Consider the following 15,435-nt stretch of genomic DNA (forward strand, 5'->3'; position numbering starts at 1 on the left):
TTTCCCCCCAGCCCCAATAATGACATTGTGGGAGGTCAGAAGTGAGAGTGTCCAGGGTGAGTTCAGCCCTGTCCAACCTAAATCTGACCTGCAAACCTCTGTTTCTTCCATCCCAGAAGTTCCTAAGAATGGGTAGAGCAGGAGTAGCCTTTACTCAAAGCCTCCCAAACCTGGGCGAGCTCAACAACCCATTTTAGCCTATTATTTTCCCCTAAAAGCACAGAGAGATGCAAGTCACCATTGCTGAAGTCGACCCCAAAACCATTTATTTAAAGTCAAGTTATCACAGAAACATAAAAACACCGAGGCCCTTGGTAACTGTGCAAAATAAAAACACTCATTTTCGGGAGCGTTTGTTTTCGATGAGCAACACCACGAGTCTGTTCCGGAGGAACTTTATTTCCTTTTTGTAGGAGGTGCAAAACAAGTCCCTCAGCTTCTGGCGCAGGGCTCCGAGCGAGGGCAGGCTGTGGCAGCTGGGGATGTTCAGCAAGGTCTCAAAGAACTCCTTCCACAGCTCGGCGTTGGCAAGCCTGGGAAAGGAGCACCGAAAAAAAGCTAAATTCAAGCTGCTGAAATATGAATTTACCTCCCCCAGTCGGAGCTGTGATAGAATCAACCAACCGAGCCGGGGCTGACAACGGGTCTTTCTGGGCAAAGGTTTGGGAAAAAGGTTTTTGACACCGACCTCCTGAAGGTTCCCTCGGGCTTCCAGACCCCGTTTTCGTTCTTCACTCGCATGTAGGTCCCGAAGATCATGCAGTAAACCGTGGCTGCAATCCCAAAGTAGTCCGTCTAAACAAAGAAGACGTTAAAAACACACCGAGACCACTAAAAACCAGCTGGAAAACCCCCGTGGGGGGGCAAGCTCTGCAAAAGGAGAGCTCAGGAGTGTGGTGAAGGCACAGCTCTTACAGTTAGAAGCCTAATATTCTCGGTGGGAGGCTCGAGGGAGTCCCTCACCTGGTAGCTCCAGGGTTTCTGCGTCAGCATTTCCACGCACTGGAACCCGGACGTCTCGCAGCGGGCGGTGAATGCTGTTCCCTCGGGGAAGAGCTGCATGTCAATGCTCTGCCCAAAGTCAATGAGGGTCAAGCCGTGAGAGAGACCATCTATGTCACAGGAGTCGTTGTCCAGGAACCTGCAGAAAGCACCACAAGAACCAGCCCAGGTTAAGTCGAGGCTCCGGCGCCGCATCTCACGCGGGTGAGAAACCCCCACGTTGAGAAACACTCGCCTTTCCCCAAGGATGAAGTTGTCGGGCTTGATGTCCCCGTGGATGATCCGGCAGCTGTGGAGCTCCTCCACCATGTGGAGGATTTTCACGGCGAAGTAGATCACCAGGGCCTGGGGCATCACCTTCTCGGGAATCTTCTTGTAGAGGTTGATGGCGTTCTGTAAATCCCAGGGGACACACAGGGGATGGCTTGGTATGGGTTAAAGGCCTGAGGTGATGGACAGAGGTGCTCTCCAGAGCAGGAGCTGGTGCCACTTACCAGCAATGTTCCATAGTTGTGGAGTTCACCCACCAAAATGCTCCCGTTTCGGAAGAGATGAGCAGAATAAAAGCGGGTGTAGAGGTGGTGCAGGCCAGGGTCGAGCCTTTCCAGCAGCTGGGTTGCGATGTAGAACTCCCAAGGGTTGGCAGGTTTCTGGACCTGGGAGTAAGAAGTGGATTTACTGGGAAAACCTGTGAGCGTTGGAAGCAGAAGTTCCTCTCAGGTTGGGTTTTTTTAGTGAGAGATTTGGCATCTTCCCTTCCCGAATAATACATATGATAGAATCATGGAATCCTGGGATGGTTTGGGTTGGAAGGGACCTTAAAGATGATCCTATTCCAACCCCCTGCCATGGGCAGGGACACCTTCCACTAGCCCAGGTTGCTCCAGGCCCCATCCAACCTGGCCTTGGACACTTCCAGGAATGAGGCAGCCACAGCTTCTCTGGGAAAACTGTGACAGAGCCTCACCCCCCTCACAGAAATTAACCTCAGGTCAATAAACTCGATGATTAATCCTGTCCTATCAGGAATCCAATTCCATGCCACAATCCCATTCTGGCCACACGCTTTGGTGTATCCCTGATGCTCCAAAGAAAATGTAAATCGCCTTTTTATCCCCAAAAGATCTCACATAAGGTGTTAACCCAAAGAAGGTTTTTTCCTGAAAGCCCAAATGTTGATGAGAAGATCCACAAAAAGGTCCCAAGGACAGATCTGAAGTGGAAAGGCCAAGGGGAGGTGTCACTGCTGTAAGACTCCAGAATTATCCCAGGAGAGCATTCCTGGTCCAATCCCACTGACCTTGAACACGACCTTCTGGTTGTTCCGAGGGTTGCTGGCATCCAGGAGGGAAGCCTGATAGACTTGGGCAAAAGCTCCCTCTCCAACCAAGCAATCCACATGGAATGAGCTGGAACCTTAAAGAGATGAACAACATCAAATCCTGCTTGCAGACTCCAGGAAGAGAATCACTACTCCGGGAAAAAAAAAAAGGAAAGCACCAGCCTACGTGAATTATTTAAGCCTCGAGCTGTTTTCTTCCCTGCCAGTTATCCCTTCCCTAGGAGAAACCAGGAGTGCTGGAAGTGCCACATGCTAAAAAAACCGGCATTTCTATTTTTGGCCTGACCCCCCTGGAAGCGATCAAATTCCAAAGGCCGTGTCCTCCAGAGTAAACACCAATGTTTGAGTCCCACAGGGGTGTTGCAATCGCCGTCCCTGCAGCTTTTGTTGACACGGGACCGCTGCTGCTCCATGCAAGGCTCGAGGGTTGTGTCCCAGATTATCAGGAAAACCAGGAAAATGACCACTCAAGAGTCCTGCATCCAAAAGGCTGATGCTACAAAAGACAAACAAACCAACCCCTGGTCTAACCCCACAGCTGAGGTCGGGATAACCTGGAAGGTGTCTGGATGTATCCACGAGGAAGCTGAATTCCAAAACACTCCCGAGAATTTTTCCCGGAAAAACACTGAGGAATGCTTGCAAATGGAATGTCTCTCACCCAGTGGGAGCTCAGCCTTCAGCGTGATGAGTGGGAGGGCAGATTTCCACTCAAAGTAGTTGGGGTAGGTGTGGAGAGGTTTGGGAAGCTCCGACAAGAACTTGGCGATCAGCTCCTTATCCCAAGGGTTCTCCACAAGGACTTCATGGGAAAAAAAAGAAAAAGAGAAGTGTTTAAGCAACAAACGTCGTTTCAAAGAGGTCACACAAGGTTACACTTGAATGAGCATCACTGACTCAAAGGAAATATTATAAAACATAAACCCCAAGAGGGATAAGTTAAATATCCCTCGGTTTGGACATTCCAGGTTTTACACCTGTTAAAGATGCCCAGAAAGCCGGATTTTCCCAAAGCATTTGGGGCTTGATGAGCGCAGAACCTGGGAGTACTTCAAGTATTCCTGCACTTTGGAATATCTTTGGCATCATCCAAACACAGGTACAACCCACAGCTGTCCCTCCTCAGGATTGCTGAGCTGTCCAGCCTCAGGATTGCTCCCTGCAGTGACCCCTGCTCCAATCTTGGAATATATAGCACAAAAACCCAGGGAATGCTCCGTGCCTGCAGCTCTCACCTCCACACAGCTTCTCCTGGGAAGTTCTCTCCAGCCCAGCACAGGAAGATTCAGCTCTGCTCGTGGTTCTTTGCGTGTGGAGTCGTTGAGAAGCAGCTCCAACAACTCCCTGAATCCCATTCCCACGTTTCAGGACGTTTCCTTGGAGCTCCCTTTGCTCTGTGACGTGTTCCAGGGAGAGGCTATAGGGATTGAAACCAAAATATCATTAACTGACCCTTCTGCCACAGGAGTTTGGCACCTTCAGGAAGCAAAAAACTTCCACACTCACAACCTTTGCTGACACTGAGATGAATAAAATGGAATTTTCTTAAGAAAATAAGATTTGGTCAAGTCCCATTCCTCGATATCTTATAATTTCCAAGTTCATCAGCCAACAGGGAAGAAAGCAGTGGATTTTTGGACGGGTAATTTTTGATTTAAACGCGGCAAAACTTAAATCCTGGAAGCATTTTTCATGACATACCTTAATTTCTTGTTTTTTGTCTGTCTGTGCCCTTCTCCAGAAAACTCCAGATCCATCTGTGGCAGGTCATCCCCACAGGCTGAACACAAGGGAGCAGCAACAAGAGCAAATCAATGTTTGTTTTCCCCCAAACACAGGAACATTTAGAGAATTCCCACCCACAGCTCTCCCCACGAAAACCAGAACCCCACAAGCCTAATTTTAAAATATGTGAGTAAAGATCGGGGCTGGATTTCTCCAGGGGGTGTATCCCCAGGGCTGGATTTCTCCAGGGGGTGTATCCCAAGGGCTGGATTTCTCCAGGGGGTGTATTCCAAGATTAAGGAGAGGCAGAGCAGCACAAAGGTGGCGCTGGGATTCATCCACTGTTTTGATCTTCACAACCCCTGGGGATGGTTGGACACACCCAGCGTCTCATCCCTTAAATCTCTCATCCCTCCAATTAGAAATCCTTGGAGAGCTGATGTGCTGGGCCAGCTCCCAGCTGGTTTTCCCACAGGGAATGTGGGTTTAGGAGTAGCAGCAGCAGGAGCCACCCCTGGGGTAGGATTTGGCCAAAACTGGAGTGGCGAAGCACCAAATTCCAACGCCCTCATCCCAAAAACATTCCTCATTTTACCTCTGTCCCCCAAAGGTTGCAGGGAACGAGCTGCCAGGTAGCTGAAGGGGGTCGAGACGAGCTGGGCAGCTCGTGCAAAGTCCCTGGTGTTGTTTGGACTGGCAGCCAAGGTTCTGTTGCTGCCCTGGACGTTCCACACCGTGTAATCATCCCTCAGGAATTCCGTGGTCATTCCCGTCTCTTCCTACGCGGGAGAAAAGGAGATAAAAGATCTAAAATTAAACCATCAAATTACCTGCACTGCGACCTCCAGCAGCCTAATGGTGAGCAGACTTGTAATGGTAGAAAAATAAAGGATTATTAGAAAAAATATAGGAATGGTAACATAAGCTACATCCCAGGTTTCCATAGTTTTGGAGCAGACCTGAATGTTGGCAATGATCACAAAAAATTGCCATGAGAGCCTGGAAGAGCCAATCTCATGATTATAAGGGGTCACTTATATCCAAGCAGGTTGAGGTTTTATGCATCTCCTTGGCTGCGGAATCTGTGCGGATTTGGAAGATTAAATGCCTCTTCCTGCCCCCAAAGTGATGCTGAATCCACACAGGAACTGCAGCTGGATTCGTCCCAGGGGAGGAGGTCTCTACTGTCGAGCTCCCAGAAATTTTATGAGCATTAACAACCCAAAAAAAAGCTCATCCCATCGGCAGGGAACGGGAAAGGGCGTCCAGACTTCAGCCTGGCATCCTTCCCAAGAATATTGTGGGACTGGGAGAGGACAAAAGGTAAATCTGATAGCCCCCGTAACCCACTTCCAAAGCTAATCCCTGCAGGATCACCACTCACTTCTGCTGCACAGCCAGCCAAGGGACGTTGTCCAAGACTTCTGGGCTCCTCTGCCTTGTTCTTGTGCTGTGGGATCCTGAAAAAACAGGGATTTCAGAACTCCTCTTCCCAGGAGCTTTCCCAGGCACACTGGTCAAAGGACACTTGTTTGGTTTAACTTCAATTTTTTTATGTTTCTTTTTTTAAGAGCCCCGTTTGCAGCTCCTTGGAGAAGCTGCAGCAGCTCAAAGGAACGAGTTATCCCCAAATTCCCCAGAAAATGAAGCCTCCCAAGCACTGTCCAAACAGGGAATTTGGGCAATTCCAGGGCAGCAACTACAGCTTTTCTCCTGCCACTCTCCACACAGCTCCTACCAGTTGTATCCAAGCCAATCCTAACTGGAATCACAGCCATGGCAAAGTTCTATGGAATGGAATCGATCCCACATGGAATTTTTCACGAGCTGAGCTCAGCTATTCCTTTTTCCCTCCTCACCTGCTGTTCTCCTTTTCATTCTCATCCTGAAAGATGGAAAATGCAGGAGTGACAGGGACAGCAAAATGAGTTTTCAAACATCCATCAGGCTCTGAAAAATAAGAGATAATCCAATGTTACCTTCACCCAATAAAGGTTATTTGAACAGCCCCATTTCCCCCCCTCCACCTGCAGAATTCCCACTCAAATCCCCTTTCCAATAAATGCTTGGAAATCAGATTTTTCCAGCCCAAAGCCAGCTGGGAAATCTCTCTGTGCTCACTCCTGTAAAACCTTGGGTTTCAGCCTGTCCTGACTCTCACAACGAGGACTGATGGGAGGTGGAAATGGGAAATAAAGGATGGAATATCATGGATTTGGAAAAATAAATAGCACACACCTCTTTTCCTGCAAAGGGCTTCCAGTTCTTCGTTGCTGTTTTCCAGGAGTGATGGTTCAGGCAAGATGGGTGTTTGAAACATATCCATGAGAAAGCCTAATAAATGAAGAGAAATGGAAGGGAAAATGAAGGGAAAATAAAGAATAAATGAAGAAAAAAAAAGTAAAGAAAAAAAACAGCACAGGAATAACATTCCCAGCAAAAGAAATTTTCAGGGCTTCTTCCATTGTGTTGTAGACAAATTAAATGCCAATTAATTATAAGATTCTTAAAATGTGATTAATTATAATGGTCTTATCATTTATCAGATGCCAGTAACAATTATTCCTCCCAGATAAATTTAAACCCCCCCAGACAACTGAACAGACTCAGGGAGGTCCAGTTTGGCCACCACACACCTTCCAAGGTCTCCCAAGGGGCCAAATTCTCCTTTAATTTCCCAGATTTTTGGAAAACTTGGATATTTGGAAAACTAACAAATGCCACGAGTTTGGGGGGTTTATTTTTTGTTTTCTTTTCTGAGAGATTTATTCAGCTCAACATCAACCAGAGCTGGCAACTTCCAAATTGGTCTGCTGGCTACAGACAGGAGTCCCTGACAGCAGTGACAAGAGCAGCTCAGAGAACACACTCCCAAAGGACCCTGGCAGGGACTTATCCAGGAATTTCTGGGATGTGGCTGCTGGGATGCTGGTAAAGCCCAAAGTTCTGGGTCATCCAAATCCCAACAGCAGGTTGATGATTTAATATTTTCCTCGTTGATTGCACGGTGAACTTGCCCATCACTAAAGAACTTCCTTGGCTAGTGGAGCACTCAGATTTCCAGGCCAGATCCCGCTGACCCCAGAGGAAGCAGGATGTTATTCCCAGATCTTACCCAAGGCTTCCTTCGTGTGCACCGTGGGTGACGGCTGCACCTTGAAGGGCGTCGCCTGCGTCCCTCCTCCCATGGAGGTGTTCGGGGTGGCCTGGGAAACATTCCCAGAGGCAAAGGAAGAATTTCCACCCCTGGAGGCTGAAAAAAGGCAACAGAGAGATCAGATCATTCCTGGAGGAGCCTGGGATTGTTTATGGACATTCCAGCAGCAAGGAAAATGTTAGTGAGGAGAAGTAAACAAGGCGAGCAGTGGGATTTTAGGAGGGATTTTTGGCTTGTTTAGAGACCTGCAGGGCAGATTCCCAAGGGAAACCGCCCTGAGGGACAAGAGGGACCTGGGACAGCTGGGTGGCCCCTGAGGAATCTGTCTGCAATTCCCAGGAATGATCCATCCCAGCGAGGACAAACAGGGATCTCCCGACTGCACCGGGAAAGGAACTGCAGGGGAGGTGGGAACAGGGGCTGGATCCATGGGAGGGAGGGAGAGAGACCCTGCCCAGACACACAGGGATGGAGCTGGGGAAGTCAAAAAGCTTTGCTAGGGTTGGAACCAGTGTCCACATGCAATTATTGATCCCCAGCCAGGAGCAGCCACACCAACAGCATCAGTGTCCATCCAAACTGGGCTCCTCACCTTCCTTCACATCCACAGCAGGAGTTAATCCAGTGCATCTCTTGTTAGGGTGCCTTCAGAGGAAAGAGTGAGAACATTAGCCTGGAATATAAACTGTTTAAATCCCATTTTAATCCCTACTTAAATGAAGTGAGAAGTCCCTCAGAATATTATTAAATATCAACCCCTGAAAGATCCTCCTACAGCTGCCAGTGAATATAAAACCTGGAAGGCAGCAGAGTCCTCTAGAAAGGTTAAAATGCATTCAACACTCTCCTTGGACACAGTTTGCCTCCAAGGAATTCCATGATATGAGTGAATAACTGGTTCCAACTCGGCCAAGCCTGCTCAGCCACCCTCCCTTTGCCAGCCTGGGTTTCTCCCTCTGCCCCCCAATTTTGTGTCCTCTGTTGGCCCAGTCCCACAGCAGAAGTGCAGCAGGAAAACACCAACAATTTTATCCCTCTCTGGAGACCTCGGGGTGGGATCTGCACGACCAAGGCATTCCTGGTGTTTATTCCAGGGACAGCCAGGCAGTTACACACCCAATTCCCTCTTGTCATAATTAAACCGCAGCGGGTTAAAGGAATTAAACACTGCAACGAGGACTAAGTTTGTTCCATGTCTAACAAACACCAGTTTCCACAGGCAGCTTCAGCTGGGTGGTTTTCTTTTTCTCAGAAGGGGTAGAAAGACTCCTTTTTAGTTAATTCCCAGCGCTGAGGACACAAATTGAAGGAGTCTGTTCATACTCACTGTGGCAGAGCTGAGTCGGGGTATGCCCGTTCCTGAGCTGAGACAGCACTGAAAGGAGGGTGTAGCAAACTCTTCTGGAGCTCCCCAAGCTCTGGCTGAGCTCTGGCTGTGTCCTTCTCCTCCCTTCCTTCCCACGGGGAGGCCGATGGGAGCTGGCGGCCGAGGGTGGGAGCTGGGGCTGGGCCAGCACTGGGCTGGGGCTGCTCTGGCACCTCGGGCACACCTGAGGTTGGACCAGGTGCCACGCAGGTCCCTGGCAGGGCTGTGCTGGGCCTGGCACACGGGGGCACCTTTAGGGGTGAGAAATGAGGCTCAAACTTCCCGCAAAGTCCAGCCGAGAAAACGTCCCCTGACACCCAAACACCCCCCCAGGCACAGCCACTGCCATTTCCCCTTTAGTTCTGCACGACTAGAGCAGCTTTTCACACTTTGGAGAGCTTTCTAAAACTAGATTCTAGAGATGCAAACCCAAACTTCGGGGTGCAACCACTAAAATCTGAGCGTTCCAAGCTGCTCCAGGCGCCTGTATCAATATCGCAGCCAGAACTTCCAGATTTGGTGAACAATCCACTCTGGTTCCTCAAGCCAGGAGGAATTTCGTGGGACAAATTTTGTGGGACAAATCCCATGCCCATCCCAGGACACACTCACCACCCTCTGGATGGGTTCAGCTCCTGGTCCCAGCCTGGTTTCCTCCAGGCTTTTGCTGAGCTTGGTGAGCTCTTCCAGCCTCTTCTGCAGGGCCTGGAGTTCCAGCATAGCCGACTCCTTTTTCCTCATGGTGTCTCTCTCCTCTTCCTCTAAGGATTAAACAACGATAATTCAATGAAACAATTAACCATGGGTTTCTCAATGTGGTTGTTACAAGCTGCTTGTATTTAAAATACAGATATATTTGCTCTGCACCACAATATTTAGCACTAATTGCTCACTGTGCCTCGGGAGAAACCCCACCAGGGCTCGAAAAGGCCAACCCAGGGGATGAGCTGAACCGGGAAGGAGTCGTTTGGAGAGGTGGAAAAAGGAGGGATACCCAGTTCTCGCTGCCTCCTGAGGCGCTCGTATCTCCTGAGGTATCTCTGGGCCCTCAGCTCCTCGAAGGAGAGCTCGGAGCCCTCGCACAGCAGCAGGTCCTTGGCGTACATCGGGACCTGCTCACGCTCAGCAGCGCCAGGAGAAGGTGGCTTGGGGAGAACCTCGGACCTGGAGATGTAGGTGATGTACCTCCTGGGAGGGAAAAAGCAGGAAAGGTTCGGGTTTGCTGGATTTTATCCTCGGAGCGAGGTGTGGCTTTAAAAAAAAACCCACCCGGACACTTACACTTCTTTTCCAGCGGGACAGGACTGAGAACCAGCAGCATCAGGAGCCTAAAGCAGAGCAAGGGGGGATAAAACATCAAACTAAAAAAAAAGAAAATAAAATCCAAGCAGCACAGCTGGCACAGAATCCACTGATAATATTATTCCTTCCAAGAATAACGACACATTCCTGTGGAGATGTGGTGCAGCAGGAAAACATCAGGAGCAGCTGTAAGACACACCACACTCCTGGATTTTATCTTTCTCTTTCAGCCAAGCTCATCAATCCAAAAACTTTTTATGAAGCATCTTTCCCCCAGTGCCCAAATTCTTCGTGATTTACCTGATTTTTGCAGGGATTAACATTTGAACCCTCTTTTTGAGGAGCCATTTGATTCACAGCATTGGAAGTCTGAAGTGGTTTTACAGCAGCAGCACCTGGGACAGAAAAACATAATATAAATATTTTTACTCACTGATGAACAGAAATCATTTGCTCACTGGTGCATTTTTATTGACTCGAAGCATTGGAAAATTAGTAGCTTGTTTTGAATACAGTCTCCTCAAGAATTTTTAATATGGTCAGGAAAACAGGGGGAAAACGAAGCAGAAAACTTGTTTTCTTCAATGGCAAAACTGATTGAGTTAAAGATCCATTTAGTGGAGTCACAACTCAGACAGGTGTTTTCAGCCTCACCTTGCAAAGGATGATTCCCAGGATCAGAGCTCTGCAACCAGCTAAATTGCAAAAAAAAATGCCAGTTATCACCATGAAATCCTCTGCCTCCCTCTCCTCCCACCTCCCAGGAACCTTGGATTTCCTGGTGCAATTGTGCCCTGAAATGTAACAGTGACACCCAGGATTTTTGTTGTATATGGACACCTCCTGTTCCCTCCACGGCTACAAAACTACAAAGGCTGCAAAGGGCAGCAGGAGGAGACAGTGGGGTGTTTGCTTTACATTTTACATCACATTTTACATGGCTTCTTGCATTTAGCTCCTCCCAGTGAAATGCTAAAAGCTCCAAGACTCTGAGCTCAGGGATTTGCTTTCTGGGCCCTGTTTCACTGAAGACACTCTGGGGCAGTTTTTCTCCACATACCTCCCAAAACACCCAACAAATATTGAACAGCAGAAAAGCATTTCATTAACATTCAGTAAAAACAACCATCCATCTGCCTCTGCTACAGCAGAGAAAATAACGAGCCACACGCCACGTCTGGTTAATTATGAGTAATAATGAACATTATGAGCAAGGAAAAGAGGTCCCAGAGTTACCAGTGGAGCTGCTGCAGGTTCTCCTGGGGCTCTGCCTGGTTCTGGAGCCCTTTCTGGAGCACAGCTCCTGCCCCCTGCACGTTGCCTTCTCTCACCAGCTGCTGAGCCCAAGCCATGTAGAAATCTGAGGACTTTGCTCCGATTCCCTGCCCGTGCAGGTACTCAAAATACTGGCCCGGGGAAGAGATGAACTCTGCCTGCACAGGAGAAGGTGCACAAGCCATGAGAACTTCCAAAAAAAACCCATCCAAGGTGAAAAAATAAAAAAAGCAACAATTTCTTAGTTTTCGGCGTAGGGAGGTGTAATGTTTTAAGGATAAAAAAAGCTAAAATTCCTCTCTCAAGATTACAACGATGCAGCTTAAAAATACACTGTCCCTTTAGCAAGACTCAGGTTCTGCAGGGAATTTGAATTCTGTGCCCTTCCCCGAGCCCTCCCTCTCCTCCCACAGCTCTTTGCAGCCCCAGAACGGCTCCATTAATACTTTAGGACAGTTTAATTCCCCAAAAAAACGCGGCTTTACCCACCAGCTTGACGCAGTACTTGACGAACCGCGGGTCCTGCTGGTACCTCGGGTCGCCCAGGAACGTCCTCACCAGCTCCTCCAGGAGCCTGGGCCAGAGGGATTGCTGCTCCTGGAGCGGGAGACATCCCTCTGCCCACTGAGCGTACCTGGAAACGTGCCGGGCTCAGCACCGAGCCGGGGAACTGCCCGAGAGAGGGATGGGGCAGCTCCGGAGCCAGGGATGGGGCAATTCCTGATCCAGGGCAATTCCAGAATCAGGGATGGGGCAATACCTGGACCGGGGCAACTCCTGAGCCAGGGCAGGGGCAACTCCAGAGCCAGGGCAATTCCTGAGCCAGGGCGGCTCCGGAGCCAGGGATGGGGCGATTCCTGAGTCAGGGATGGGGCAATTCCTAAACCAGGGCAACTACGGAGTCAGGGATGGGGCAACTCCAGAGCCGGGGCAATTCCTAAACTAGGGCAACTCCGGAGTCAGGGATGGGGCAACTCCAGAGCCAGGGCAATTCCTGAGCCAGGGCGGGGGCAATTCCTGAGCCAGGGCGGGGGCAATTCCTGAGCCAGGGCAACTCCGGAGTCAGGGATGGGGCAATTCCTGAGCCAGGGCAACTCCTGAGCCAGGGCGGGGGCAATTCCTGAGCCAGGGCAGCTCCGGAGTCAGGGATGGGGCAATTCCTAAACCAGGGCAACTCCTGAGTCAGGGATGGAGCAACTCCTGAGCCAGGGTAACTCCTGAGCCAGGAATGGGGCAACACCAGGGCCGGACCCTCGCTCACCTGTCCCAGGGCTCCAGCGGGTCTGGACCTTGGTAAATCCGGATCTGAGCCTCGTAGATCCTGCAGGAAAAAGGGCAGGGAAAAGGGTTGGGATCGTGGAGGAGCGGGAAGAGCCCGGGGGGGGGACCGAGCCCCGTGAGCCCCCGGCTCCCAGCACAGCTCCGTGGGCCGCGGCACCTTCCCAGTCTCGTTATCCCCATCCCAATCCCATTAATCCCGGTATCCCTCTCACCGCCCGTTCGCCGCCATCCCGCTCCAACCGCTCCCGCGATTCAAACTGGCCGCTCAAACGCGCCGCAGCCCCGCTACGCCTTCCCATTGGCTGCCCTGAGCTGCGCACCGCTCTCCCATTGGTCATCGCGGGCTCACCCCGCCCACCATCGGCAATGCCACGGTCCCATTGGTTGGATCGCCTGTCAATCTCGCCGGGTGTCCGAGGGACCGCCGGCGTGAAGCACGGGGGGGGGGGAACGAAACGCGAAATAAAATGAAAAATAAAATAAAACGCGGAAAATAAAATAAAATAAATAAAACGGAAAATAAAATAAAAAATAAAACAAAAAATCAGAAAGTAAAATGAAAGAGAATAATGGAACAAAAAAATTAAAAATAAAGGAAAATTAAGTAAAAATCAAATATAAAAATTAAAAAAAATATTAAAAATTAAAAACTAGTTATCCCGCGTCCTGCAGCCTCCCCCGAGGGATGTCCCTGCAGCAGAGAGGAGACACCTCCTGGCACTGGCTGGAGCGCAGGAACCCCACTGACTCCCATCTGGAGCACTCATTAACAGTTATTAATAATAGTTATGAATAACAGTATTTAATAATAATACGACATCATTATTATATTTTTATCAAATAATAATTAGTTAATACCAATGCAACATATATTAATGCAATACATAAAAATAGTATTTAATAATAGTTATTAATAATAGCTATTAATGAGGTATGGTGCGAATTAGGAATTAATCATGCGAATTGGGGAGGGGGGGATTTTTCAGCCGCCAGCCCCTAAGCAATCCCGAACTCCTGCACCAAAAAGAACTGCAACAAAATGAAAAAAAAAAAAGAAGAAAAAAACACAAAGCGAAATTTAAAGAAAAAAATAAAATAAGCCGATGAGTCCTCCAAGACCATCGAGACTGAGCCGGAACCACAGAGTCCGAACCCGGAAGTGGTGGCTCATTCCCCCCAAGATGGCGGTGTCCCGCCCTCAGAGTCGCGGCTCTGCTGCGACGACAGAATATCGCCCTGGGAGCTGCTCTGTGACCCAGAACTCTGCGGATTTCCACAGGTAAGAGCGGGACTGGTGCTCCCGGTGAGGAACTGGGAGGTTGCTGCCCAGGGAGGGGGAGGCACGGAGCTTCTCCTGCCCCGATTGCCCGCAACATCTCCTGAGGGAGAGCTGGTTTGAAGAGCACGGTCTGCAGGGCGCAGCAGCCCCAAGCCGCGCTCAGGGCCGTGTTCCTGCAGCTCAGGGAACCCCTCTTTGCAGCACCTCGAAGTCCTGTGCGCTCAGCACCTCTTCCTGCGGGTTTTTACGCAGATTTTGGGATCTGTGAGTTGTCCCAGCCAGGGAGCTTTTTGGTGGCCTAAACGTAGCTTTTAAACCTCAGCCCCGCAGGGTTTGCAGTGTTTTACAAGAACGGAGTGAGCCGGGATGGATTCTCCTGCTCAGCTGGGCTAGCACTTGCTGTTGTGAGTTCTCTCTCAGAGGAGGAAAAGCCACTTTGCTGTCCCTTGCAGGACTGAGCGAGGCTGTGGATTGCAATGCAGAGCATCTGCAGGCTCCTGGTGCTTGGGGCTGTGGTGTTTGGTGTGCAGGAAACACCCCAGTGTGTCTGACCCGGGGGTGGATGTGCATTCCAGGAGCAGCTCGGGTGGGGAAAGGCCAAGCATGGGGTGGGAAGAGCTTTTTTTCCCAGGCCCTGACGCTCTCAAGACTGGGGTGATTTTAAGTGTTTCTTGTTCTTTGGTTTCCCAGCCCGGAGCAGAGTTTGGTGTTCCCTGAATTGGATGTGGAATGTGGAGGTCTCTGCTGGGGAGGAGAGAAATGTCCCTGCTGGGTGGTGTCAGAGAACTCTGCCCTTGGCATTGTGGGTTTGTGAATATGGACTCAGGGGTGCCAGTGGTTTGGGGCAGAGGGAGTAGGGCCTGACAGAGAGTGGCACTGGAGGTTTGGTTGTGGTTGGGAATGAGCAGCTGGATCTCCCCCAAGGCTGTGCTGTGGATTTGGGTCCTGTCTGGCCACAGGTCTGTGCAGCAGCTGGAGACTGGGAGGGTTTGGGGGCTGTGCTGTCTCAGCCTCCTGTTTTATTGTCACTGGGGAGTGGCACCTGCATCCCACTGGAAGGAAAAGCTGGGGAGAGAGGGGCAGGTGGGAGGACCATTTCTAGATGTGCCCTTGGATTCCCATTCCCCCTGTGCTGCCTCAAGTACAAAGGAACTAAATCTTGGAGTAGCTGCTTGTTCACCTGTTGGGCTTGGACGTGAAATTCCAGGGAAGCTGCACTTGCTGGAGTGGCTGGAGGGAGAAGCAGCTGAAGGTGTTTGCTCTCTGCTCGTTCCCCACCTTCCCCTCAGTTCCCTGAGATCCAGGTGCTCACACCTCACCTTTTGCATTTTCCAAGGGAAAAGCCCTTGGAAGGGTTTCTAAGCGTGGCAGGGAGATTTTCTGCAGCTGGAATTTCTCGGGAGGATCCAGTCACCAAGGATAGATCCCAGATGCCCTCCCCTGGCTCCGTAAGTTGAGAAGATGGTGTTCCTCCAAGCCCAGATGCAGTTTGGGTGGTCCTGTGTGCACCTCTTGCTGTGAATGTGTTTGTGTTGCAGCTCAATAAAGTCCATTTCAGTGGTGATTGTGTGTGATTTTTATGTGTAATAAAAACCCCTGCCCCTTCCTCTCAACTCTTCCCCCTCCTTTTCAACCCCCAACAAAATTCCAAAGCAAGTGTTGGTTCTGTTTTAAGAACTTAAAATAACTTTAAAAGAAATAAATCA

At 49.9% G+C, this 15,435-nt stretch overlaps 1 protein-coding gene across 1 annotated transcript; it reads right to left on the reverse strand.

The window, feature by feature from the left end:
• Positions 1 to 287: 287 nt before the first annotated feature.
• On the reverse strand, positions 288 to 12,709 carry BUB1 (BUB1 mitotic checkpoint serine/threonine kinase). The gene is made up of 25 exons (XM_027704139.1): positions 12,663 to 12,709; positions 12,431 to 12,490; positions 11,659 to 11,803; positions 11,131 to 11,327; positions 10,549 to 10,589; positions 10,195 to 10,289; positions 9,874 to 9,920; positions 9,587 to 9,780; positions 9,205 to 9,353; positions 8,554 to 8,843; positions 7,819 to 7,874; positions 7,185 to 7,322; positions 6,308 to 6,403; positions 5,929 to 6,019; positions 5,454 to 5,529; positions 4,665 to 4,848; positions 4,046 to 4,124; positions 3,580 to 3,761; positions 3,006 to 3,146; positions 2,303 to 2,418; positions 1,497 to 1,658; positions 1,238 to 1,395; positions 964 to 1,141; positions 689 to 795; positions 288 to 533 (listed from the first exon to the last, which is right to left on the reverse strand). The coding sequence occupies exons 1-25, from the start codon at positions 12,677 to 12,679 to the stop codon at positions 338 to 340; spliced, it is 3,195 nt and encodes a 1,064-aa protein (XP_027559940.1). The 5' UTR covers positions 12,680 to 12,709; the 3' UTR covers positions 288 to 337.
• Between the last annotated feature and the right edge of the window lie 2,726 nt (positions 12,710 to 15,435).

Source organism: Neopelma chrysocephalum, unplaced genomic scaffold (assembly GCF_003984885.1).
Source record: "Neopelma chrysocephalum unplaced genomic scaffold, ASM398488v2 Primary Assembly neopelma1_257, whole genome shotgun sequence".
Lineage (NCBI taxonomy): Eukaryota > Metazoa > Chordata > Aves > Passeriformes > Pipridae > Neopelma > Neopelma chrysocephalum.